Source organism: Macrobrachium rosenbergii, chromosome 13 (assembly GCF_040412425.1).
Source record: "Macrobrachium rosenbergii isolate ZJJX-2024 chromosome 13, ASM4041242v1, whole genome shotgun sequence".
Classification (NCBI taxonomy): domain Eukaryota; kingdom Metazoa; phylum Arthropoda; class Malacostraca; order Decapoda; family Palaemonidae; genus Macrobrachium; species Macrobrachium rosenbergii.
This window is the reverse complement of record NC_089753.1, coordinates 35,379,724-35,407,714: the sequence shown is the minus strand read 5'-3', so window position 1 is coordinate 35,407,714 and position 27,991 is coordinate 35,379,724. Positions and strand designations below refer to the sequence as shown.

The 27,991-nt window shown below is 34.8% G+C and overlaps 1 protein-coding gene across 1 annotated transcript; it reads right to left on the bottom strand.

Moving 5' to 3' along the window:
* Positions 1 to 118: 118 nt before the first annotated feature.
* On the bottom strand, positions 119 to 27,319 carry LOC136845174 (tudor and KH domain-containing protein homolog). Its single transcript, XM_067115146.1, has 12 exons — positions 27,083 to 27,319; positions 25,596 to 25,830; positions 23,230 to 23,392; positions 20,370 to 20,497; positions 18,523 to 18,643; positions 15,441 to 15,514; positions 11,101 to 11,205; positions 10,160 to 10,273; positions 8,735 to 8,833; positions 5,624 to 5,862; positions 4,473 to 4,623; positions 119 to 3,013 (listed from the first exon to the last, which is right to left on the bottom strand). Exons 2-12 carry the CDS (start codon positions 25,692 to 25,694, stop codon positions 2,948 to 2,950), a joined length of 1,359 nt encoding a protein of 452 aa, XP_066971247.1. The 5' UTR covers positions 25,695 to 25,830; positions 27,083 to 27,319; the 3' UTR covers positions 119 to 2,947.
* Positions 27,320 to 27,991: the final 672 nt, after the last annotated feature.

Below are 27,991 nucleotides of genomic sequence, written 5' to 3'. Positions count from 1 at the left end.
ACTGCATGAGGTTTGGATTTACTTGAAATTGGTGGGATCTAGCTGTACAACTAAGTCCCTTTGGCTTACCTAATTTGGCTGCAAAACTTTCTCATGAACAGGATGAACAAGCAAAACCAACATTTGACATATTTATTTACACTTTAATGTCAACAAAAGCCCTGCAAGTCTTAATATTACCAGTACGAGGTAAACATTGTCTTTAAATCTGCTTAAGAAAGGAATAATGTATAGTAATATTTCAAACATGTATACTATTCCCTGTGACCGTATAGGCAAGATATTAAAAAAAGACAGATGACAGTTATACTAACCTGACAGACAATCCTAAACTTGCAAGATTTTGTATTTCCTTGCAGCTTAAATTATGGAATAATAGTTCAGACAACAAGGAACAAAACTGTTGCTGGTGCTAAAATTTAATTGAGACAAATGCAACCAGCCAGACCTACTCTTTTTCTTTTAGGTAATTTAATTCAATTAAACACTTCACTCATTTTGAACCATCAATCCCTTGGAGACAAATCAGATCTCTCCTTTGCCAGTATATAATTAGCAAAAAATACATTCCTGTGACCTCACAAAACACTAAAACTCCAGTATTTTCATCTAAGGATAATCCCTATAAATATCTGCTTCAATGTATGGTAGCTAAATTGGAATGCAGCACGGCTGTGCTAAATAGCCCTGTATTACTTTAGCAACTACACTTTATTTCACTAGTCTGAAAATTTTCAGTCAAAACCTTAGGCATTACAAAATCAATACTATGAGGGGTGTATAATGTTGGTACTGCTATATGAATAAGTGACATATCTTCAAAGAAAATGGTGATTTTGAAGAGATGTTACTACAAAATACTTAAGATTCATAATTAAGGTGGGAAACCCATATTAGAAATGAAGAAGCTGGAGAAACCAATGTTGGCATAATACAATCTACATAAGGTACTGTAATTATAAATAAATTACAAATAATTAAAGTTATGCTTTTCTGAAACAAACTGCAGATTTCTTTTTCACAAAATCTAACACTTTTATGTCATTAACACATTTCCATAAAGAATCCCTTGAAAAAACTGAGTATTTGTATTTGAATTAAGGCTCAGGAGTAAAATTTCTCATATCGTTTATGGAGCTGCGAGAACTTCTGTAAATTGTGAAATGTTGTGCAGGTGACAAGATGAACAGCATGATTCTAGGCCCTACAGAATACTACAAAACAATTTTTTTATTTTTTTATTTTACATTTCACAATTCAGTTAGTTTTACCTTACATCTACAATGTATGTCTTATAGGTTGAGAACTTCTAGAAATGAAAAATTGTGAGCTCATAATTAATTCTTTCAAGTAAACCCTATGTGAATGGGAAAAAAAAAAAAATTAGTTATCTTAATAACTGAACCAGACACCTGAAATGTTAATGGTCACTTCACCAAGATTACTTATAAAACCTGGATAGAATCTTTTGGACTCGACTATAAATGCTAAACTATCAAAATGTATATATCTTTTTCTTTAAACAAACTGTATATAAAGCTGCATTAACCTATGAAGTGGACACTGACTTCAGGTTGGTAAGATCTGTATACTTGTCTTGACTCCAAATAACATGTCATTACGAAAAGTCATAATGTACTGAATGATGCATGAACTCAAAACTGGCAGTCGGAACACTGCTACCCAGAAACCTAAGCATGAATACAGTATAAATTATCTGGTGACCTATTCACAATATGATACACATACAATTAGTAAAGTATGTTACAGTGCCTAAAATTAGAGTGAGATACTTGCAAGAAATTATAAATTGTTGTATGCCACGCTATGAAAGAGTGGCTTTTCAGTGATTTAGTGCAGATGAAATAGAATTTGCTACTCACAGTAAACAAAGATACCTACATAGTACAATCTATGAAGAAATATCAATAAATGTATTTTAACTGCAGTAGAGTTAAGATACTCAAAAGAACTCCACTTTTCATCTCAAAAAATACATCTTAAAGCAGAGAGTACTTAAATACCTAGTTATAGAATCTGTACCTTATCCTACATAATATAATTTATCATGTTCCTATTGTAAACGAACAAAACCAATCCTACTTACTCATTTATACCAGGTACTGGCTGACTTTAAAATAATCCTAAGTAAACTAAATCAGAGGGCAAAACAGCATTTCTCACTACATGATAAATACATTGGCCAAAACTTACCTTAAAGGTATAAATCTGAAGGAAAGCCTTCTATATACCTGCAATGACTTAAGACACAGCCAACCAAATGAAAACAGTCCACTAACTGCAAGGTCTTGTCAACGCTAGTACAGGAAAACTGAAGTAATGTACGCCAACACACTGACTTAATGAACAGAACCATGGTGAATTTCAAAATTCTTCACAATTAACTTTAAGAGGCATTTGCAAATTCTTATTTAATAAAATAAAATTACCTTCCATTAACCTTGGCTTGCAAGTTATAAAGCTATTACTGTACTAACAATATAGGGGCCTTTTACTTCTATCTTGTTACAACAGCATTATGTGAACGCATAAAAATAAAATAACATCAAAGAGATTTAACGAAAAAAAATTAACTTCTGACATATAATATATAAAAATATATGCAAATAACAGTTACTGGACAATCACGTTTGAAGCTGGACGGAGTGAAAATTTTACGTTAAAATCACTCTCTCTCACCTGGGGACAGTGTCAGTGACAACTACAGTACTCTTTTGTATACAATTTTAAATATTTGAAAATGCATTATGCACAAAGATATCTTTCTCCTTAGATGATGACATAACATAAACCTGAAACATTGTAGCAAAAATATTCTTTAGCAATAAGTACTACCACTCACAAATCAGAAAATGGGCAACAATGAAATTAAAGCTAAAAATGATGTACATCTTGTCATAAATCACAAGAGCCTCACTCTCCAGGGTTAAGATGTACTGGAGTAATATTGTGCTAATCCTCTGCTTACCAACTCCTCTGCTACATCGACATCCTGAAATGGCAAAACTTATGGCAATATTCTCACATATATAATTAATTATAATAATGACTATCCTGCAGAAATTACAGCTGACTAAGGGTTCTTTCAGATCGTTAAAATGACCCTACAACATATTTAGGCTTCCTAAAATATAGCAATATGATTTTACAAAAAACCTCACAACTGTTTTTATAATCATGGTAGATTCTATGCCTTGGCATATTAAGCCTAGACAAAAATAATTTGGTGTTCTTAAAATACATAATAATAATAATAATAATTGTTATTATTATTATTATTATTATTATCATCATTATAATTACATTTTGGTACAAGAACCTCCCTCAAACTTGCTTTGTTAAAGGTAACTGACGCCTCAGCGGTGTCAACTTTACAGCTTGTCTTTTCAATTTTCCTGATGGTTTCTCTCTCTAAATGGCATAGCTCTGAGAGTATTTGTCCTTTATTCAAAGTTAGATACTTCACCTTTAGTTCAAGGATGCATTTTGGTTGTTTTTTATACTTTATTACCATCTTTAGTTCAAAATAAAAAAGAATAGGCAAATAATGAATAATGCAACATTCTATGGTTACTACTGTGGCAGAGCAGGTAGTGCATTAAAGAGTTGGTTCTCAAGTGCATGCTGCAGGTCACAAAATGATGAATTAATTTTACACTCCCTGAATTAACTGACCCTGATCAGTCGTTTTCTACTGCTCTGAGACAATCTTGTTTCATGAAGGCTGCGCAGCTGCTTCCTAAAGTTTCTTCTTTGGACATCCTGCTTGGGTTTTTTTTTTCTAGAGGCAACTGCCCAGTTGGTTTTGATCCTGGGGGCAATGCCTTTAGATATAGTTGGTGGCTATCCTTCATTGGGGACTTTATCCAACAGGTATCCATAGATTTTTTAGGTGTCTCTTGAATGACGTTTATGTGATGAAAATATACAATACACAAAGACTGAAGCATTCACTCTGCCCATTCAAGTAGTCTGAGGTTAGTCTTTTTAGTGTGTAACACTGTAACCATACAGGTTTCTATCAGCTTACTGGGACATCCAAAAGCAAGAGCCTATCATCACTGCTTCTCTAGTGAACATACCAGAGGACACTACTTCCTTGAACATAGTGACCATGCCACAATGTTAGCCTTGCTTTTAAACCTTCTGGAAAAATGTTGTTCAAATTTACTGCACAAACACAACGGGTGAGTGTGTATTAGAGAAGACTTGCTGCCCGACTATGCCCACATACAAGATGACAAAGAAAATGCTGGGAAATGACAGATATGATCATGCACCGGCAGCACTCATCTACTGCAGTCACTCTTCTTCTTTCCGAGATATTTTGATCAACAAAATGGGCACTACAAATAATAAGTTTGTATAAAAAGTTTTGTTTTTTAAAAATTGTACCTCTAGTTTTACCAAAAAAAATACACAAACAGACTGGTCTTTTGGAAGGTACTCACCGTTGGTCCATTGGTGTCGATAACCTGGACGCATGGAATAGTTTTGTCCTCCACTTGTCTATATCCAAGAACCTTCACCATTACTATTTTCCACTGTGCTGCATATGTTAATTCTTCAAATGCATCAGCTGCTTCGTCTCCCTTTACACTCCTGAAGAGCAATAAATAAATACGCATGATTGAGTCCATTCACAGTTTTCAATACAATTCATTAAAATATTTCCCTATTTTTAAAGTAATTCAAAATTCCTTCCTTTTTGTAAATAAATGTCAGATGAAATGAAAAATTGGGAAACTTTACAGCCTTCATCAATTAACTTTTCATTTGCAAAACATTCATCAACAGTATTAGTTATAGCATAGGATGGATAAGCTGTTTGGCTAAAGGGTATACCAGTGATTTTTATATGGATTTAGTCTCAACTGCTTTGATTTAATAATTTATACTGGCAAATATTGTAATCATCAAGCTTACATCATCCCAGCTTATTACAGTAATAACCTCAATTTGACACCTGTAACACTCAAAGAAATGTACAAATTTACAAGCACCTCTGATGATTACAATGAATACATAAAAATTAAACATTAGAAGTCAAAACCTAAGTCTTCTGTTAGGATTTGAAATATATAGTAAAATATCTTGTTACATAATTAAATCACAGTATCAATACTGTGAGAGAGAGAGAGAGAGAGAGAGAGAGAGAGAGAGAGAGAGAGAGAGAGAGAGAGAGAGAGAGAGAGAGAGAGAGAGAGAGAGATTGTTGGCTATAATTGCATAAGTTCTGTAATGTAAGCCTAATTATACTATATTACAAAAATTACAAAATTGTTATTTATTTCAAGTGGGACCACATATATAATAATCGGTTAACTTTCATAAAATTTCTTTGACATGGCTAATTTTAAAATAGTGTATAATTTATGATAGTAAATAGTAAATTAGATATACTACTGCGCAAATTTCAAGCAAGACATGATGAAAGTCCACATCTAATGGGACATCTCATGAAAAAATCAATTGAAGCCGACAGAATTTAAGACTAAATAACACATTCAGTGGTAAGTAACCTCAGTTCAGCAGAATAATTTCAGAAATTAGAAAATATCAAGAAGTTTAACATTCACATGTCACTCTTTACCATACTTACTCAGGATCTATATTTGCTAAATAACATTCAACTGCTTGAAAGTTCAATTTGAGGTAGTGTGTTCTTAGTTCACAGACATTTTCCATGGAAATGGGTTCAGTATCTCCAAAGTCAACATAATAAATTGTGGCTATACTCTTCGATGGGTCAAGGTCATTGTGTTCGTAACTGCAAACTTGACCTCTGTACCAGGAATAGTCGTGGGGAAACCGGGCAGCAACGATGTCCCCTTCTTTAACCTGAAAAGGAACCAAACCCTTTTTAAGAATAAAAATTATTTCTTCATGCAGACCCATCACTCATACAGCCACATTCATGGTCTTCACATGTCCCAGACATGTCTGTCTCTTGTCTAACAGACAAAAGAAAAGCAGTAGTAATGCTCAAGTACCACCTCAGATCCATGTCATATAACTGTCTCACTTTTAGTGTATTCTGTATTAAGCTGTCGGGTCAGTGAGGGTGAGAGGAAGGCTTTTGTGACATACATAATGGGTTTATATGAAAAAATTATTTCATTTATGAAAATCCGATGGTTCACCAAAAAACCTATAATTTACATTTCAGGAGAGTTTCAAGCTGCTGAATGTGTCAGAATGCTGACTGTAGCCTGCAGAATCTATGGAGAGATCTTGGGGACTAGCTCAAGTAAGGGGTCCAAATCTCTGATCAGTACAAGAGGAATATGAGGAGAAGAGCCCAATAAAGTAAAATTAGGCACTTGCAAAGAGCAGGTGTCACCTGGCTCACAAAAGTGAGAATATATAATTAGAAATTTTTGCATAAATCCCTTATGTATAGATTAACAGGTGCTTACTGGAACTCCTGGTACCAGATGTACAATAGCACTCATAGCAAGGTCCCACTTCCTGAAACCTGTTAAAAGAAACATGCTAGAAGTGTCACTTCTGGAATCTCTGGTGCTCCTGAGGTAAAGGCAAACTTCTCTTAATAGGAAGGTGTCTTCATGCCTGGAGTATAAAGCAAAAGAATGGTGTTGTGGAAAGATCCTGGCTGCTGCAACTGACAACTCAATGGAATTCCAGCCCATAGCATGCTTGACTCCTTTACAGCATGTGAATCTTGCTGACCCCTTTTGAGGATGGTAAAGGCCAAAGCAAAGACTGTCTTTAGTGTGATTGATTTATAAATGTTAGGCACACATGCCAAGCACTGGGGCACCTAAGGCCATTCAGCGCTGAAACAGAAATTGACAGTGAAAAGTTTGAAAGGTGTAATGAGGAAAACCTCGCAGTTGCACTATGAGTCAGTTGTTAGGAGAGGGTGTATATTAAGATGGAGATGAAAGCAGTTGCAGATAGGAGCCGAAGGGACACGGCAAAGAACCTTAAGTAGTGCCTACATTGCACTGCATGAGGTGCACTGACGGCACTACCCCCCTACAGGGTGTCTATAGTGTGAGAACCAACAGCATGGTACACTTCAAGGATTCATACAAAAGCTCAGTGAGAACTGAATCACTTCACAATATTTGATCAATTACAATTCTTCAGAACAAACTGATTTCCTCTCCTTGGCTAGAAAACACACAAAAAAAAAGAGGCAACCTTGCATGGCAAATTCACCTTTTTTCATAAAAAAAATTTTTTGGTCAGAGTTATACAAATCTGATGTGCTCAGTTTAGCCTGTGCTTAATGGGATTTTGTTTTAAAAACTGTACAATTTTACATCAGAAATATTTCATGCAATTTCCTAACTTATTCATGTAAAATTGTCTGGCTACAAAAAATGTCCATCTTTCTATTGGAGGAATGACTGACAATAAGCTAGTCATTCTCTCTCTCTCTCCTTCTGCAAGATCTCTGAACTATGCCTTGGCTAAACAAACTCACTGAACGGCATATGAACATCATTCACTGTTTGATGTGGACTTGGAAAACAAGCGATGTTCTTGGTTTATTATTTGCTTATAGAACTTTTTTAAAAAGAATGTGAAAATTTAGGGTCACAAATAAGGAAGTTAGAACATTAATATGAATCTTCTTTTCTTTAAATTATCTTAAATGAAGCTCTTCAAGTTTATAACAGAGTTTTTTTGTGAAGAGCTTCTTGAAATTTTTCCAAACATTTTCCAAGCACGTTTTGAATTCGTATGAGGAGAATTTGGTGTAAACCAAGGGCCAACAGTACTAAACTCAATCCTTAAGGGCATATGCCCTCTGCAATCCTACTGGCAAGGAAACTTTCCTTCTTATACTTTACCCAACTGTCCACAACCCGCACTCATTTCAGAGAGGATACTATATAGGGTTAAGAGCATCCTACCAAAACCTGGATTAAAATGACATAACATGGTACATGTTGAAATATTTATCATGATAATGGTACAATAAAGCAAATAAAAACAATATATAGTTAATAAATAAATCAGACCAGTAAGCTCATAATCTCAAATCTCACATCTCACAGGGCTGGAAGGGTTTGTTCTTATAAAGGTATGAAATTACTTAGATTTTACTCCTCTAACAAAACTTCAAAGAATTTGCATCTAATAAAAATTTTCAATTGAATCTTGGGCATTACTGTTACTGCTAATATATTGCATTTTACATGAAGGTTGGTCATATATTATGTGGATGATTCCAATTACCAGACAGGTTAAAACCACTCACAAATTTCTTTATATTTGCATTGATGGCTGCCACAACAGACAAACTAGTGTAACCAATATGAAAATGACATATGATTAATGAAGAAATAAAAGGAATCAATCATATGAACTAAAATGATGGTATAATACACTTGTTAATGGATAGATCCAGCAACTGAGTAGGTTTTGCTCAAGTGGAAACCATATGAAAATACCCCAATTCGGCAACTGTAAGTAGTAGTCTCAAAGTCAGTTACAAAACCACTTCACACCACTGACAAAGTAATTTACATCTTAAAATGTTGTGCTCAACTTACAAATTTTGGCATTTGGCAAAATAATGGTTTATATCTTCATATGAATATAGAGAAAGTACAAGTTCTTTATGAACATCCAAACATTCTAAATAGTAATTTTCATCAACTTGAATATCACCAAATACTAAGTATACTGTAATAATGAAAAGGAAGTCTTAAATATATTTTTTTCAAATTCTTACCTTTTCTAATTCGTGCAATTCTCTATTTTCAGCAGAATCATAGTACTCTGTCATGTCAATTACTAATTTGTCTAGCTGAATGGAACGAGAACCAACAACCTGTTTAAATAAAACCAATTATTTTGAAGCTAACTGCTATCAATGAATAGCAAGAAATGGTACAAGATTCTTAAAAGGCAAATCTGTAAGATTAAAAAACATGCAGCCAAATATGAGGGTTCTGTATAGGTGAATAGGAGAATACAAAAGTATGAAGATGATGACTGCTAACAAAAAAAAAGGATAAAATATAAAATGGTCAGTACAGATAATTATACTGATTCCAAATAATGAAAATCTTCAAGAAAAAATTTTTATACTATTTAATGTTCATGATTTGTTTATATCTATACAAGCATTCTTGTAACTTTGCACTCTTTACAAGTGATAGAAAACTCAAAATTACAACGACTTAAATTTGTATACTAATTTAAAGTTGGTATAGCAATGAACACTAGTGTTTCAAACTTATAATGAATTAGCTTTGATTGCAATTTAATACACTGTAATTATGCCCAAATATTTGCCAAACACACAATGGTAATCAACTAAATTTGGGATGATGAACAGACACAGTTGATTAGAATTTAGGTAAAATGTATACAGGATAGAAAAGAGTGAAGAGCACCAATTTCACAACTAACCCATAAATACCCATCACAGAAGCTAGATAACTGTACAGTATACAGGAAGTTAATTAAAGTTTAAGAATAAAGTACACAATACAGAAAATGTTATCTCAAGTACTGGTATTTCTCAATTCCTGTAAAGGGGCGTCACTTTTGGCATGCCTTGACTTGCATATTGTATTGTATATGGTAAATCTGGATCTTTGTAGCATCACTTTGGAAACAGCTGCATTGCTTCCTGTCTTTTATTTATCATCTTTTCTCTCTGGTCATTTCTGCTTAGACATCCAGCAATTTAACTTGACCTTGCACCAATTTTCACCTCTCATTTAAGAATATATTCTCTGAGTGAGGTCTGTGAATCCGGAAATGAGGCTAATAATAAAGTTCATTTTTAAATACAGATAGTTGCCATTGGCAAAAACAATGGTGACATTACACAGAAATTGCAAAAGAGTATTAACTAACTAATTTCTAAACAATGGTCATGGGAGTACATACGATCAGTCAGTACAATGTTGCAAAACTCTGCCACCGGGGAAATATGTAAAAAAAATGCTTCAAGGAAAAATCTGTGCAAATCTTACTTCTTGAATTTATGTTTCTAGTGATTTCCTGAGAACAAGTTAATGACATGCGAGTTCAGTGACCGCAGTTGTCAAGTACACCACACAGAATATAAAAGTAAAACTTGAAGTGTTTATATCTATTACATTAAGAGACTTCAAAGAACAATTCTAAACCATCATGAAATTACCTGGAGCCAAAAGTGGGCAGCTGAATCCACTGCAGACACATAAGCCTCAATGAAACGGTCACTGGTTGTTGCAGCTAGAGATTCTTGGTGTAATGAGCTGCTCATGGATGGGGGCTAAAACAGAAAAATGACAGTATTACCATTACAGTTTTATAACAGGAAGCTGCAATTTGATAACCATGAGAAAGTTGGGTTGAAAATCACAGAATCTAACAAAGGAGCGAAGTACTGTACTGTATTTTACTAATGTCAATTTTGGCAACAGAAGGGCAAGAATCTTGAAAACATAGTGACCAACACAAATGACAGAAATAAACTCAAATGGCTAAAACTATTTTAGTTCTTCATTAGCCAATTGTGGAATTGATATAGAAATTTCCAACATTAAGTTACACGCCATGTAAGGTGAATTTCAAGTACAAACATTTTTCCATACTCAAATCAATTTACCAAATTGGTGGTTACATAGTGTGCAAATTCAAAGTAACTGTCAATCTGCTAGAGGGCTAGTTTTACTTGAATAAACACACTGGTTTACTAAAAATTAAACCTACAAGGCATATAAGTTCACTTATCAAAATCCTTACACAAGTTGATAGAACACTGAAATATTTACGGTATCTACTAATGTCTGTTTATGAAAATTATGCAATGTCCCATCACTTCCTACAAAACATTTGTTATGCTTTACAAAATGTCAAAATATTTTCTTTGAATCTCGATACTGTATAGTGTTTACATTCCACCACTAGAATGGTAAAAAAGATATTAAAATTTCTTATAACAATCTTTTATTTCAATGGTATACTGCAGCTCTCTAACTATTAAAATTCAAAACCATCTCACAGTACACAGTAAAATTTCCAGGGCAACCAACTTTGCCTACAAGACTGATAAAATTGGCATCTGTCTTAGCGGAACATAATCGTGAATATGCTTACTTGACTATCATCACTGTCATGTGCATTCTGCCTTCCTCTTGCCCTTAAAGACATATTCATGGCAGATTTCTGAATCTGTTGGCGCATTTCTTCTTCCTCAGCCACCTGTGAAACATATAACTATCATAGGTTCTGTTTATTCATATACTGTACATAATACACCAACATTTGAATGATAAACATTAATGAACATTTCCTCTTCACTGACAAATCTCTCACTTATATCTAAATCTCCACTTAATGGTGGACATATGTGTACAGAAAAGTGGCTAACTGACCAAACATTCTGATAATCTGTTAAATACTACCATTCTCTAACTGTCTAGAGACCAAATATATATAGCATTCAGAAGGGTTACATGGACACTTCTCAGAATAGTTTCATGTCCATGAATCACAAAAATTTAAATGCCATACGTTCTTATAAATTACACACCTCTTGATTTTATCTAAGCCAAATGAACAATTAGAGAAGACATTAACTTATAGGCTCTTCAGCTAAACATTTCATCTCATCAGCAATCATCATCACAAAAAAATGTGTACTCTATTCATATTATGGTCTCCATTTGTGTTAATACCATGCAATTCTCATATAGATGGATGGATGGGTGGATGGATTATGAAATTTAGGGACAAGCCCAAGCACTGGGACAAATTTTCTCATACATGTGATTTGATTTGATTAGCTATTTCAATAGTCATTTTTCTGGTACACGTACACATTGAAAGGTGTCACAATCCCTGATACTGATGTATTTAAAATTTGGGAAGTAAAAGATGATGATGATGCTGATTAACTGATCAACCACTTATCCACAACTATTGGTTGTACTAAGAATGAATTCAAGTAATACCTCTCAAACAAAAATACTAGATATCGACTAGAATCTTCAGACATCTGCTGTCTCTCTGTGTACAGGAGATGAAACTATAACACTGCAAAATGACTTTTTAATATCCATAAAGAGCTCTCTTACTGAAAAAAAGAAGGAAATTCTCATCTTCTTTATCTACTATAAGTCACCAGAACAGGAATAACCAAGTGCTACTAGTGTCCTTCCTACCAGAAGCCAAGGATCTGTCATCAACTCATGAGCAAATGACCTCAGCAATTAGCAACCCATAGGTCAAGTTAATTCTGCTGAAATTCCACGTGATTCCTTCAAAAGTCTGGATAATGCAAATGCCTAACAGGAAAACAAGTTCCAAAAGGTTCCTTGTGGAAGCTTATCCAGAGGACTTAAGTGACTCACGTGAAAGGCTTCTCAGAATAGGTGAGGATCTCCCCTGGAAAGTTTAATTGCTGGGTGATTACCTCATCTAAAATCTAACAAATTTAGCTACTTGATACTACTTATTACCACTTATTGGTGTAAAAGGGAACCTTTCAACTTGCTAATCTACTAAGACTGGAAAGTTAGAGGATAGGGAGAAATTCAGTCAACACCGTCCACAAAATATGGCTCACTTTGCTCAGTACATATGTACCAAGGCTATCTTCAATGAGGGATGTTGTGAAACAGTCACAAATTTTTTAGGTAATTTGAATTTTTTCTATGTACACAAACAAGAGCCATTATTTAGGAGTATTCCTCAGCGTGAGATGGAATTGGCAATCGAAGGTTGGTATTAAGGTTGTTAAATTGTGGAAGGTGAATAAGTAGGAGGAACCTCCACTCACCTGCTATCATCCAGCATTTTTTCCTGCAGCATCAGGGATTAAGCAGCGTGACTGAGGTATAATTATGATAAAAAACTCTGGTTTGTATACATAGGAAAAATACAAATAACAATACTTTAAAAATTTGTCATTTGTTCTGACAGAAATACACTAACGCCAAGGACATAAGGTGGCCAAACACCCACTTACGTCCTTCACACCTTCCCTTGTTCACTTTTCCTGTTCAAACCCATGTTGAACAAACACACAAAGATTGTACATACACTAAAAAAGAGGACAGAAGTTTCAACTTGGTTAATCAGAGTGCAGCCTGATGACAACAGGTTCCTCAATTGACCACCTACCACCACTTAGCTACCTTGTTGCCAAGTTTCAATGACCTAATCCAGTTTGTGCTGAGAGATACTCCTACATAAAAGATGATGGATTGTAACCCGACAGTACAAATATGTTTTATATTTGGATTAGGTGGGAACAAAATAAGTACAATATCTTTTAAGGTTACAACTGTTGGGAGGAAGTAAGCTGAAATGTTCTGAGTTTTGTTGACATAGCTTTTATCAAAATGACATGTCCATTTAGGTATATACTGTACCCATAATGACAATTTTTGCAAGCTGCTGAATGCAGTAACAGATTCAACAATACATGTTTATATATAATAATAAAAAAGCACAATATGCAATGCATGTGAGCATGCAATCATTTGTTTGCTGATTTTATACAGCATCTTCTCACATTTTACCATCATCACATGAAAAATCTAGTCAACATGTCACCTAAGTCTTTGGTGAGTGTGTGTAAGTGTGCAAGGTTTATCAAAAATATATTACAGGTATACTGTTATATACTGGGATGACTCACAAAAATCTGCAAAATCCTTACACCATACAACACACATCATAACTTGAGCTTAGGATATTGTATATCACTGGTTGAAACCTTGTGTATGCAATCATTGTACTACATTTACTGATATATGAAATATCATTATTATTCATATTAGTAAATATATTGCATCACATATTTACCCCAGGTTTCAACCAAAGATGTACAATACCCCAACATATTTTGGATTGTCTAAGGATTTTGTACATTTTTGTATGCTACACCAAATAAATAACAATACAGTATTTGCTGTTAATACAACTTTAAGAACCACTGCACACCCACAAGAAAATTTGGATTGAAAGTTTATTACATTTTTATTGTCGATATGCCAAATTGAAGTACAAAGTGCACATATACGCTTACACATATGGTACTTTTTTATACTTTATTATTCCTACCTGTATGGTTGAATTCATTAATGAATTTAACACCTTACAAGATTATCCTCAAATCTTATAATGAAATAATGCTACTTAAGAGGGCAGAAAAAATAAGAGAGATTTCTACATGTTAGCTTTGGGTTATCATGTAGTCTATACTACTGGGTCTTGGGTAATCGTTACTTATTACATTTTGTTGCTTATAGGGAGGCAAGGCCCCTGATTTGGATACCAGTGTATCCAAATCTGTTGCACCACAAACTCGTTACTCAAATATAGCCAACATTCAAGACCTTTGAATGTCCCAGACATTGCAGTTCCCTGTCCAAAAGACAGAACAAAAGTGGCAGCAGCCATGTCCATGTGTCCCAGAGATCTACAGGTCCACAACAGCCATCTATCTCACTGCTTGTGTTGTAATGCTGACAACAGCTTATAATTCCCTTAAAAAAGCATAAACCATTCAATCATCTCTTCCATTTAACTCAAATTTCATCCTTTCACCTTATTTCACCTCTGTGATAAATGAATTAGTGATGGTGGCAACAGTCTTCCCAGCAGCCTGTTGGCAGCGATGTTTCTCTTAAGTATTATTTGTATCTTTTTTAGAAAATTTTTATATGGTACTACCAGGTATAGCTCCAATGTTTCTTTTGTGTTTTATATGTATTTTTCAGGTTGGTTGCTGTGAGCCTGTGGGTCAGAGGAAGGGGGGTACACAAGACTGCTGCTATTCTCCTTCAGACTGTTGGACACTGTTTGGGACATTTCAAGACCACGAATTTGGGCTATATCTAAATTTGTATGGAAAATTTAACTTTTTCATTAGACTAGATCCTTTAAATCTAAACTGAACAGAGAAGTACAGCGTAAGTCTTATTTATGTCTGAGAGTATTAATTTACTAATATAGTAAATTACCTGAGCATAACACTATAGTTCATTGATACAAATGATACAAGACAAAACTAAGCTTTGTTAATCACAAACCATATCATAAGGGGATAATAATATGAGTAAGCAAGGACAGAAGAGTTTGCTGGTATGTCACTCTCTGACACAGAAACCTTGTTTGAAGCTTAGGACAAAAGACTACATAGACTGCATAAGGGGTGACAAAATTAAAGGACTTCTCATAGCACAACACACACTGTTAGTATACACAATCACAAATTAGACTAAAAGAAGTATAAAGCATTAGTATGCAAAGTGATACATACACCATTAAAACTTTAAGAAAGTACAGACACCAGCATTATTAAAGTGAATATACAGTTCCTTAAGAAACAATAAACAAGAGGTAGCTGTACAAGAGGACATCACAGAAATGGAAGGAGTGACCAAACGCATGAAAGAGCAAAGATCAACATCACAGTATTACTTTACCTTAATCAAAAGCTGTGTCTTTGCTGCTTCAATCTGCTCTTTGCTTCCCTTAAGAATAATTCTCCTCATATCATCTGCATACCATCCATACAAAAACAATAAAGATATAAATCATGCAAAAGATATACAACACTACAACAGTGTTCTCAATTTGTGTACCTTATGTGCAGGCTGCATGCTAAATGAAATGAAACAAAAAATTAATAATGTAAAACACTGAGAATATAAAATGTGTGTTTACTAAACATTTTAAAAAAGACATACAATACATGATTAATGGTGGAGAAGTGTAAAGTATAACTAAAATAGTCGTGTAGTAATGACATTGTTATTAAATCTTCAATAACATATGACACTCAATGAGAGCAAGCTTATGTTATCACTGATCTGTGCTGAAAATTTCTAAGCTGACTGTAATGCAAGTTTCAATAAAATATGGTTACAAAAACTAAATCAGTACAAATGAAACTGGTTAAGGAATAAAAGTAAAAATCTTTAAAATCCATGTATACATTAATTCACTTCTATACATACATTTTTTACAATGCCATCAATTAATATTTGACAAAAAAAGTCTGAACATTTAAATGAGAACTGTAATGTACTAACAACACAAAAACCTCTACAATCAATATCAAATGTACCAAAAAATATGCAGTGTGGGGATCCCAGCTACCATACCATAAGCCTGATCCAAGCCCTAACATCAAAATTAACTAATTTAACATTGTTTTAAATCATGCAAATCCATAAGTTGTTTAAAACTGGGCTGTTTTAATGAGCTATATACAGAAACATAAAGTTATATGAAGAATTTTACTGAAGCCACAGAGTTAAATTTCTAAGCTTTTATAGTGTTCATTGAAAGGATTTTTTAAGTGAGAACTGAAACTTGAAGCAACAATGAAAATAAGTTACCAAAAATGAGGAGATCAAAAGAAAAAAGTCAAGGGCAGGAAGCAACGCAGACTGAGCTAAAGGGACGGTTCAAAGAATCCTTAATACCATCTATAGTGTACATCACATAGCAAACTGCAAGTGGCAACCCACAGGCTGATTTTTAGGCTGATGGGGCAGTCAACCTAATGCCTTCGCTAGCTCAGGCATGAAGGACACATGAAGAGGTAGACTCATTTCCTAACATTCAGGGAGAACTGATGTAGGAACAGAAATCCAAGCTTTGCAGCAAAGGTATAGAAATAGCCAAAACTATAAAATAGTTCACCCAGACTGTCAAATAATTTTTCTACTCTCACAGGAATCGCACACAGATTTTCCCATAGAATGGTCAAAGTTATTGCAAGAGAACTTTGGGAAGAGAAAAGGAAACAAATGAAAACTAAAAAAAAAAAAAAAAAAGCATTGCTGCTGGGGGTTAAATGGCAACTAAAAAAAATGTTGCATTGCCTCTAGCTGTACTAATTTTTTTCAGGGAGAAGCATTTCAAATATAAGAGTGCATATGCATTGCTGAACATCCTACTGCATATGATTATTGTAGAGTTGAAGTATATCAATCAGCCAACAGCATAAGAAGGCATTCTGTATCTCAAAACCTAAATGCTAACAAATTTTACTCATAAAATAAGGGGTTATCCACACACATCTATTGCTGTTCTCTACTACACTGCCTGTACAAAATACAGTACAATACTTTCACAATACTTCTTATCTTCATATTACACTGTATTTCATACAGTATAACCTTTTAAAAATGCAGGATAATTTGCAACCACTGAAAGATACTGCCGATACATAAGAAACCCCAGGCCGCACTGGCTATGTAGCTACTAATGATACACATCATATACTTCATATTATATATAATATGACACAAAATATTAATGTGTACATTGTGTGAACTATGAAACGTAGCAGATCATCAAACAGACCTGTTCTGTATAGCACTATGTACAATATTTGCCTAACATCCTACTAGTCTGAATGAATCCACGTGTTAAGCAACACGTGTTTTCCAAACAGGGATAGTCAAGTACATCAAATACTTTAAATACTGGAATGAAGAACTGGTATCAACTAAATAAACAGTTATGAGAGCCCCTCTAGTCATCTATTGATCTTTTCATTAACTTTTAGTAGATTTAGCTATTTGAACCACTGCATGTGGCCTCCTGGACAAGCCTGCAGTAACCTAAGTACTGAAATCAAAATGTTGACTGAAGTGTCCATAATTAGAAGGCCTTAGAACATAGGTTTTGCATGAAACAACTCAAATTGAAATTAACTTTCAGCCTCTCCTTCTCTAATAGCGTTTTGGAAGATTAAAATGTATATCACATAAAAGTTAAAAGAAAATATTCAAAAAATATTAAATTTTTTAAAGTTTACATTGTGTATAAAAACCATACTCTGTTATGGAGTCTTTTCTAATTTTGTGCCCAAGTAGTCAATGTTTAAAAACTCAAATTATATCAAGCACCTCTGCAGTTGTACCAAATTTGACAGACAAAAATATATCATTTGAGGTGTAGAATCATAAAACCTTATGAGACTGCTACCTTTCACCACAGCATTTTAAACTGGTTACAATGTCCTAGTAACCTACTCAAGTGTTCCAAATGTACGCAATGTAAGAGTGAACCTTCGTTAACATGAAAGCTTTTACCAAAATCCCAGCACCAGCTGAAACCCTGTCATAACAAACAATCTAGTACTAAACCTAATTCTTGCATGCACAATGAATAAAGGAGTACCAAATGCAATTTAACAAGCAACAGTTACATTTTTCTTTTATATCATGTTACATTTTTCCTTTATATCCTGTATCTTAATCTAAAAAACAAAATGTCAGCAACCTCATTTTGCAGAACTTTGTCTCCCTGAGAATAACCTTGGAATGAATTCATGCATACCCATATGACAAATGCTTATCAAGAAAAGGTGCATTTCATAAACTAGAGTAAACTGAAAATCTATAAAACAAAAATATTAACGTTACTTAATAAAAATTCCTCTCCAATTTTCAGTAGTTTTAAAAGTAGCATTCTGCAATTTAAATAATTTACTTTCAGTAAGATACAGACAATATGCTGATACTGCTTGTGGTTTATGGTGATACTAACCTGGGCAAGTAGGAGACTGCAACTGCTCATCTTCCCTTTCCACTGTCACTTTGGCACCACTGGTGCGCGTCACAGCTCTGATGGTTTCTCCGTTCCTCCCTATGATGCGTCCTACTGCTGCCTGTCAGGTAAACCCCAAGGATAAAATCTCTAAACTGAACTTTTGCATAACAAATTTAAGGATTCTGGGATGATAGGCAAATTAATCAAGGTAAAAAGTCTATATACGACTGTTACTGGGTACAAATTGTTATATGAATACATTAATCATTATCAGCCTTTACTAGGTGTGAAATGGATCCAGTCTCACTTACCTGAAGTACTGAAAGTAAAAAAAAGTCCTACCATACGTGCCTAGTTCACTTTCCATGGGTGGTGAGCTGAGTCCTCTGCACAGCGCTGTGCTTTCCATGATTTACAAAGACTCATTATCATGCAGTGTTATTCACTGCATTCTTCGGTGCTTTTTCAAATTCAACAATATTCTGAATAGCTTACTTTGTGAATTATTTTACCCCTTTAGATGATCTGAGTTTTGTTATTCCTTTTTGTGCTTGGCTGCCAACATATTCATATTCATAAGTTCTTTTACTTGAAATTCAGTTTGTATTTTTTGCTTGGACAGCCATTGTTACTGTGCTCTGTTTTTGCTTTTATTTCTTAGACTAGGTTTTCTAGGATCTGATGCTTGGTGCATTTACTATCAGGGGCTACATCTTCTATTGCACTTGTTACTTACAGAATCTACCTAGCTTTCTAAGGTCACCATCTCTTCTGTTGTTGCAACCAGATCTACTCCACTCTTCAGAAGTTCTACTTTGTCCTTGCTCTTAAATTGTGATTAATTGTTTAATATAACAATGCTTTGAAACAAACCCTGTTTTATACCAACACATTAATCAATCTCCAGAGTTTTCTTTACTCCAAATGGAACTGGCACAAATGAATGAGAAGCACTGGCTTATGGTCAAGATTTTTTCTTCTGTCAGCTCTTCAAGCCAGTGTGACTGGGCCCATTCACAGAGAGTAAAGGTAATTATAACTGATGGATTAGTATAAAAACTATTGTTATTGTAGAAAGAATTTCTCGCTACTTTTACTCATAAACCTATACAATTAAAAGGGCAGAATTATTACAAGGCACAAGCACTGCAACAAAACTTAACAAAATAACTAAAAATAGCTTCAACAATAAATTTTCTGGACATTCTGTTCTACTCCATGACGATAATGTCACACTTGAAAGCATATTAAAAAGAATAAATGATAAGAACAGAATATATAAGATAAAGATAAATCTAGTAACTGTTAAAAGCACATGAATCCTCAGTAAAATAGACAAACTTGCATATGAAGAAATACAAAAACATTTAGTTACACAGATAAGCATATTGAATGTAGACAGCATGACAACTTAAAATAGTTGAGCATGTTGGGAGAGAGAACTCTGGTTTAATATAACAGCCAAAAACAACTAAATTCAAGGGAGCTTTGAATGCTTATACGTACTTTTAAATGGGCTCTCGCACCCCACTAGACCCTGAGTCAAGGTCTGAAACGCATCCCTAGTAAAAATCATGTTCCCACTAAAAACCTATAACAAAATTTGTGATTGAGGTGAACAATTCAATAAAGCCAGATACTGTAATAACATTCTACCAGTAGAAGAGGCTGGAGAGATTATTAAACCAAGGAAATATTGAACGGAGTGGAAAGGATTGAAAATCAATGGAAGCAAAGTTAATCTTGTAGGCTAAACTTACTACAGGACTAAGGAGCCTGGTTAAGTCATAACAGGTCTTAACAAGGTTTAAAGGGCCAACAGAATGAAAGGTATGCAGACTTACAATAGGCACAAACATCTCTTCTGTTTCTATAACTGGCTGATCTGTAATGGCTTTTATAACCAACTTTTGAGCTAAAGTCACATTGTCTTCCGAACCTCTGATTGTACATATACGATGTCCTTCCACCTCTGAAATGAAGATGTAGATAATTAACCAAGAGTACAAACTGACAAGGACATTTACATTAAAAAGCAACCCAGATCATTCCCAAAACAAGGTAACTTTGGTTACATTTTATTTGCTGCAATGGAAAGCAAACACAAAATAAGGTTACTGACTCGCTTGTTGCTGTGTAGTGCCTTTTATATATAAAACACTGATAGATTATACACCACCATGTACGTACATTCACAGCAGTTCCAATGAAAAAATATTTGACACTTGATTATTCGCTTCACAGGACCTCCTTACACTTACTGTATGTAAAGGGTAGAATATTTTGATTAACATGCAGAAAAGATTGTTCACTAGTATATGACACTGTTGCATCTGGAGTTCCTCTCTAAAACCTTGAAGAGAACACACCAATGTTTATGTCACGTCAAAAACTTGTCTATATAACAGATAAAGAAAGCATGCCTATACTATAGGAATTTTGGTAGCAGTACATCAACCCTAAAAAAAATTTTTTGTGGGGGGAAAATGACTCTCTCCATTATAAGTAATCTTTCAATAATGCAGATTAACAGAGCCAAGTGCCCAACAGACAATGGCAAAATCTGGAAAGAGGTGAGTAAAAAAATCTAGGGGTATTCAAGGGCAACTCCATACCCTTCCTCACCTAACCTTGTCAATACCACATAATTGGAAATGCTCAAGATGCTTATAAACAAGCACCAAACTTCAAACTGCAAACTTCATGCAAATGGCAATTATCTTCCTTTTTTTCCCCAAATTTATAACAAAATATACTGCATAAATACTTCGAAAAAATATATAAATACTTAAGATTTATTTTTTAAATACTTAAATCTCCATTACAGTAATGTATATAGCTTTAACTACCGCTGGCATGGAAGTAAAAGCTATACAATGGAAAGGTATGGTTCGTTTAAAAAATAACCTTTTCTTTTTCTCTCTCTCGTAAATGAGACAATTCAGTAGGTATGTAGCCCACCTGTGTTTACCCACAACCTACCATGGTTTAATAACCATTACTGTAATATATTTTTATACAACTTTCTTATCAGTTGCCACCATATTGTATTACCATACATGAGATACAAGTGTGTGTGTGAACTATTTGCATAAGAGGTCAAACGGGTTATTAAAGCTGTATTTAAGATAAAGGTAAAGGTAATGGTAATGGTAATGAAACTGATACTTTATTTACTGAATCCACTTATACTGTATTATTATCATGTTCTATCATATAAAAACCAATCTTCGGGCATAGCAACGACTAATATTTACGTTCTCAGAATCAACTGATTGAGCTTAGCGAAAGAATTAGGAGAATTTTTTGTTGCTAAAAGAAACGAATATATTATGGGAACTATTTTTATTTTTTCATATATAGTGTAACATGGGTTTAGAAAGGTAAGGTACACTAACATACTTTAGGTAAACTAACATACTTTAGGTAAACTAACGTACTTTAGGTAACTAACCTACCTTGTTAAAGTAAAATCCCTCAAAATCATAAAACTGCTTCTTCCCGATTCTTTTGTTTACGTCATATTCGATGTTATTTATGTTAGCTCTTTGGTATGTGGTTGTCAATTACCCTATAAGAGATGGCTATGAATTGTTACATATGCCATTAAGTTAGTTAATCTTGTTTGAAAGCCTAGCCTAGTAAAATCTACAAAAATGAAATTAATTCGGTGAGTAACGACTATCATGGTAACTATTTGTATAGAACACCTTGTTTTTACATATCTAGTACATATGGTACATCATTTCTTAATGACAACTGTCCAAAGCAAATTCATTTTAAGAACACTACTAAAAAGTAGTTTATCATTTTGTTTTACTGAAATTAATAATTTTTCATTCCACCTCATATCATCACAGAAGCTTTACTTGTATGTGTGCGTGTGGGTCTACATCTGCATGTGGAATTTCATCAATGCTGACGTTACCGTCTCCACATGTTTCTTAGCGTGGCATCACATTTGCCATTTTTATTTTTGGCTTTGCTTTATATACTGTACATTATTTCATTACAAATTTAGTTGACTTATCATACATATCATAACAGTACACAAGAGAATATTTTATCACTGTTGATATTTCATTTCAGCCGCTGTTCTCTCTCTCTCTCTCTCTCTCTCTCTCATACCCTATGCACATGATTGCATTTACCTTTTGGGTTGTAAAAACAAACAATGAGAAAATACAGTAAAAATATAAATGAGAACAGCATAAATTATAAATAAAAAATCATAAGCATAACACAAAACAAGCTCTATCAAGTCAGACTTCTACAGTATCTAGCCCTCTTCACCCATCCAACCCTGCAACTCCAGCCCTTGCCAGCCAGGGAAACTGCTCCAAAGCTCCACCACCACTTCCATAACAACCCCTTCTCTAAGTGAGTTCCTCTGCACAGCCTTACTGCTCCTCCTCTCCCATGGTGCCTAGCCATGTGACCCACATCCCAACCTTGGAAACTTCTCGAGGCCTCCCCCACCTCCAAAACCCTTTCTCAGTCTCTCTGAGTGAAAGCAGCGTTACCAACATTTTCCTGTGGCCACGCAGCATTACCAACCATCTGAGAGCAGTTTTTTCACATTTTTTTAAAAGTTTATATATACTATATAGTATATCTTTGGGGCCTTGGTCCCTAGTCTGGGTGCGTCAGATAATATTGAGTTCTGGATAAATTAAGGATTACTGTACATTTTGAAAAACTCACCTTCATCTGAGAAATTGATCTTTGTGTTCGTTCGTTCCTGAATGAGCTTTACATTGGAACCTTGCCTTCCGATGACAAGCCCAACAGCATCACTGGGTACTTGGACTTCTGCCATTGTCCACTGGGTTGCCCGGCCCTTAAGGATAGCCTCCTCCTCATCATCCTGGAACGAAAATATTCTAATTACAAAATGTTAACTTCATCTTAAATTGAAACTTGTCACTGGTGCAAAGAAAACTATACATAATTTTAATGTGACATATGCAGGCTTGGTCTTGAAAGATGAGTAAAGAGGTATTTAGACTGAAAATTACTTTATCATATGGAACAGTAAGTTATAATACTATGATCTCGCAGATATATCCCATAATTCAATTGCAATCAGCAACGTATCCACTAAGCAACTGCAATGATGGCTTTAATGACACCGCTAGAAGTACTGTATGTATAAATTCCATAGTAAACAAATAAAACAATCTGTAACATGAGTATACGGACCACACTGCTCTATCTAGCTGAAATGAAACTATACAGTTACAAAGAAAATGGCAGACATTTTGAGGTGTGGTTCTAGACTGGAATATATTAGATCATATTACAAATGAAGACTTTAATGAGGGATGCAGTGTCCATGCACTGAAAAATAAGGCTGACTTCCTAAAAGTGAACATTCGAAATGGAAGGGAAAATGTCAGTTATACAAGTGTAAATTACAAAAGATGTAGGAATATTGCTTGTTGCAAGCCTTACCCCATAAGGTAAAAAACTTGATTTAAAACCATTAATGATGATGATGATTATAATTACAGTATTGTATTAAGGTGGATTTTGATTGCTATTCAAAATGAGCGAAGATAGCCTGCCCCTCGAGCAAGAATCAGCAAAAAAAATTTGTGGCCAGTTTCATCACTATGAGATTCAAATTTGCGCCTGATAAGGGTATAATGCATTCATAAAAAAATTTACTTTCCATCCTGTGTCCTATCATGCTTTGCCCAAACTGAACAGAAACAGTAAAAGATGCACTGATTGGGGCAGAGGGAAGAAGTGAATCTTCTATCAGTACCTCTCAAATTTAAATTAAGGAGAAGCTTAAGATTATGCAGTGATAAGGGGGATATACAGAAGCATTTCCCCTTATCAGCTAAAGCCCAGTATGCATGGTTAGGTTTGGACGGCTTTCCTGTACTTCACTTTCATGATTAATGTCACTCCTGGTCAGGTTAGGCGGGGAGCAGTGTTGCTGCTTTGTGGATTTTTGTCTGATAATGTGGTCAAATAGCCATATCTGACATCTCTCTTCGGCTACACTGACTACGACTACATCTTTCTTTGTAAAAAGAAAAACACACTCTATAACACTGCTTTAAATTTTGGTAATTAAGCTTGATAATAAAAAAAAACACCACAAATAAAATATATACAGAATACAATATTTTTATTTAATACTTAAATAATAAAAGTTTAAAGATGAATAAAAATTTATAAAGTCGAACTGAACATCCATCTCCTACTGATAGTCAACTTTGACAATTACAGAGGCAAATTATGTGAATGCAATTGCAATGGCAACACTGACGATTAGTCGTTTACCCACACTGTGTGCGGTCAAGGCGGCAACGCTGGTAGGGAGAAGTCCAAGTACAGTGAAGACCCCACACCAGGTACGACTTATACTTAGGTGGAGAAAATAGGGTGAGGATATCTCTCTGAAACTGGATTTATTATATCTTTGTGATAAATAGCCTGAAGTGTTTTGTGATCGATACTTAATAGGTTTGTCTAGACTTAGGCTATACGCATGAAATATAGGCTATATATTTTAAGCCCCTTTTATTGTGATTTATGCATTTTACACCATTCCTTTGATACATTCTAATTGCTTCTGTTTTTCACCCCTACCTTCAAATGAACTGGTTTCCCAATGGGGTCACCCCATAATTGTGACATAGCCTAGCCTATATCAAGGGGTTGGGAAACAACAGGCTATTGGTCAAAAATGCATTAAAAATAAAATGAAATGTCAGAGAATCGGCTTGTGTATTTGGAAAAACTTCAAAGTATTACGGCAATAAAGCAACTTTTTCTTGGAATTATTCCAAGTGTTCCAAAACCGATCTCTAAGCCTCTAATACCCAGACAGGTAAGGTTTAAACTCGTCCTATCTGAACTTAATAAGACAACAGATGGGCTTTTATAACTTAAAAGGCCCACAGATCAAATCCCCCTTTGCGCAACGGCACCCAATTTTCAGGCCCACCGTAAGCAATCACTGGGTCAACAAAAAAAGGGAGAAAAAAAATTCGCAGAAACCAACTCAACAATTCGCTGAAACGAACTTTGTCATTAACCATTCAGCCACTTACCTTCTTAGTCAGGAAGTAGTATAATGTCCCGGCTACCCCTGATAATATGAGAGCTCCGCTTAACGGCAGAATTACACTTTTGAGGCGGCTGATATCCATCACTGATTCACTCCAGCCAAACTAGAAATTCGTCTGCAGCTCCGCAACGGCCTAGTTCTTCTTCTTCTTCCTCTTCGTGATTCGAGTCCGTTTTCGTAATTTTTATTATTAGTCAGTCTTGTTTCGTCTTGTAAATCTAAATGAGTATGAAATGCTTTGCGTGTATAATTAGGAATGTCTGTGTGAAAGATATTTTACCTATAAAACTCGCTTTTTTTACGTCGTAACTAACAACAACATTCATTCGAGCACTGAAATTCAAACGACGTACAAAATAATGAAACAATCATTGAGTACAGTACTCATTTTTAGTTGGTATTTTTACGAATAATGGAAAGCCATTAAGAGAGGGGAATGTCAATACTTTTTTATTTCCATTGCAAAAATTCTTGAAATAGATTCCTTACTGATTACTTCACCTCTCATTTTGTCAACGGAAGACGCCTAATATATTCTGAATGAGACAGCGCGTAGCTGTGTGAGTGAGATAACAGCAGCCATGACGTCATAATCCCATTTAACAACAGGGGTTCAATGCTTCTATTTTTAAGTCTTGGGTGTGAAGACATCGGCTGTTACTTACGCCTCAAAGAAGTCAGATCATGATATATTGGAAATCATTCAGCTCTAATACAAATTCTTTTAAACTTTCATATTAACCATGAACTGTAGGCGACGAGATTTTCTTGGTGAATAAAACTGATATTCTTGCCTAATGAAATTTGATGTGGAAATCTTCAAGAGAATTTCCATTTCAGTACCTTTACATTTTGGATTTTTATTTAAATTTTCACTTGCGGCTGTATAAGAATATTTCTTATTCGAGTGAACAACGCCATATAGCAAATGAGACTAAGTACCACTGCTGTTTAATACGCCGGGTAACAGCTGTCAGGCTGCCTCCTGCAACAGCTGTCCCGCCTCCTGAAATAGGAGTTCTGTGACGAGTTTCAGGACCTCGAAAATCAAATAATCGGTACCCAGAAAATTAGGAATCGACTTATTATCATACAATGAGATTTAGAAACCGAAAACGATACACTTTAAAAGTAAAATTTCGATATGTTATGACAGCCAAGTCATGCACAGCGTAATAAACAGCTCATTAAGTAGTTCGGTCACTAATGACTATCGCGCTTAATTTTTGGTTTATAGGGCGGTTTCCTTGTTCACTGTCCGTTGCTGTGGTTTTCTTGTTTTCCAATATACGACGCATTTTCTGACGCTGATTTTCCCAAATAAAGATAAAATAGGAATAATGAGTTACTGAAACTTGCAACAGATCTTATGAGTCAGGTGCCAGCTGCAATCTGCCATGAGACCCATGGAGTCAACTGATCGTGAACGATTGAATATTAAGTATATATATAGGCGCAATTAAATCTCACAAAGATCTTTTATGTTTCACAAATAACCCTCGTCACTCTTACACCAAGACGACCAGATAACGACTGAGCTTGCTTGATTCAACTCGTGCCTGGGGGTCCGAAAGAAGCACCATTTTCGCATAGCTGCCATGGTGGCTACCACTAGCTCTCAGAAATCGTCAACCACCTGCCGACGTTTTGTTGAATGTGCTTGATTTTGAAGTAAACATCCTTGGCTGACTGCCATAAACAACTGAATGCGTACTAATCACCGCAGTGAAATGAAGTTTGTTTACAGATGATGATTGGCGCCATCGAGTGCTGATGGCGTGTGCTAATCTTGGTTACCTCAGCAAGTATGAATCGTTGAATTTGCCTTTCTTCTAAACCAACGACCATCATGCAGCTCTCTGGCGTGTATATAATTATAGGCGTACAGAAGCTGCCATGGGCTATTCAGTCCACCACGCCCTTTAACGGCAATCTGCGATATTATGAAGTGTCCGAATATCAAAATTAGGGGTTCCAGACATTTAGGGCCGTCGTGCCAAACAGTAATGTACTGTAGATCAGTGACCTCCGAAGATACTTGAATAGAGATTGGTCGAGGGATTAAAAGGTGAACTCATTTTTGGGCTCGCTCGGAGTTTTAGATATAACATGATTATGTGGTAATGAATCAATAGAATGCTATTGTGTGTGTGTGTGTGTGTGTGTGTATATATATATATATATATATATATATATATATATATATATATATATATATATATATATATATATATATATACATCTCTCCAGTCGTTGCTCAGGAGTCGAATCTGGGTTCCCTTGCGTGGTAAAGGCATGTGGATTGTTTTTATATATATATATATATATACATATATATATATATATATATATATATATATATATATATATATGTGTGTG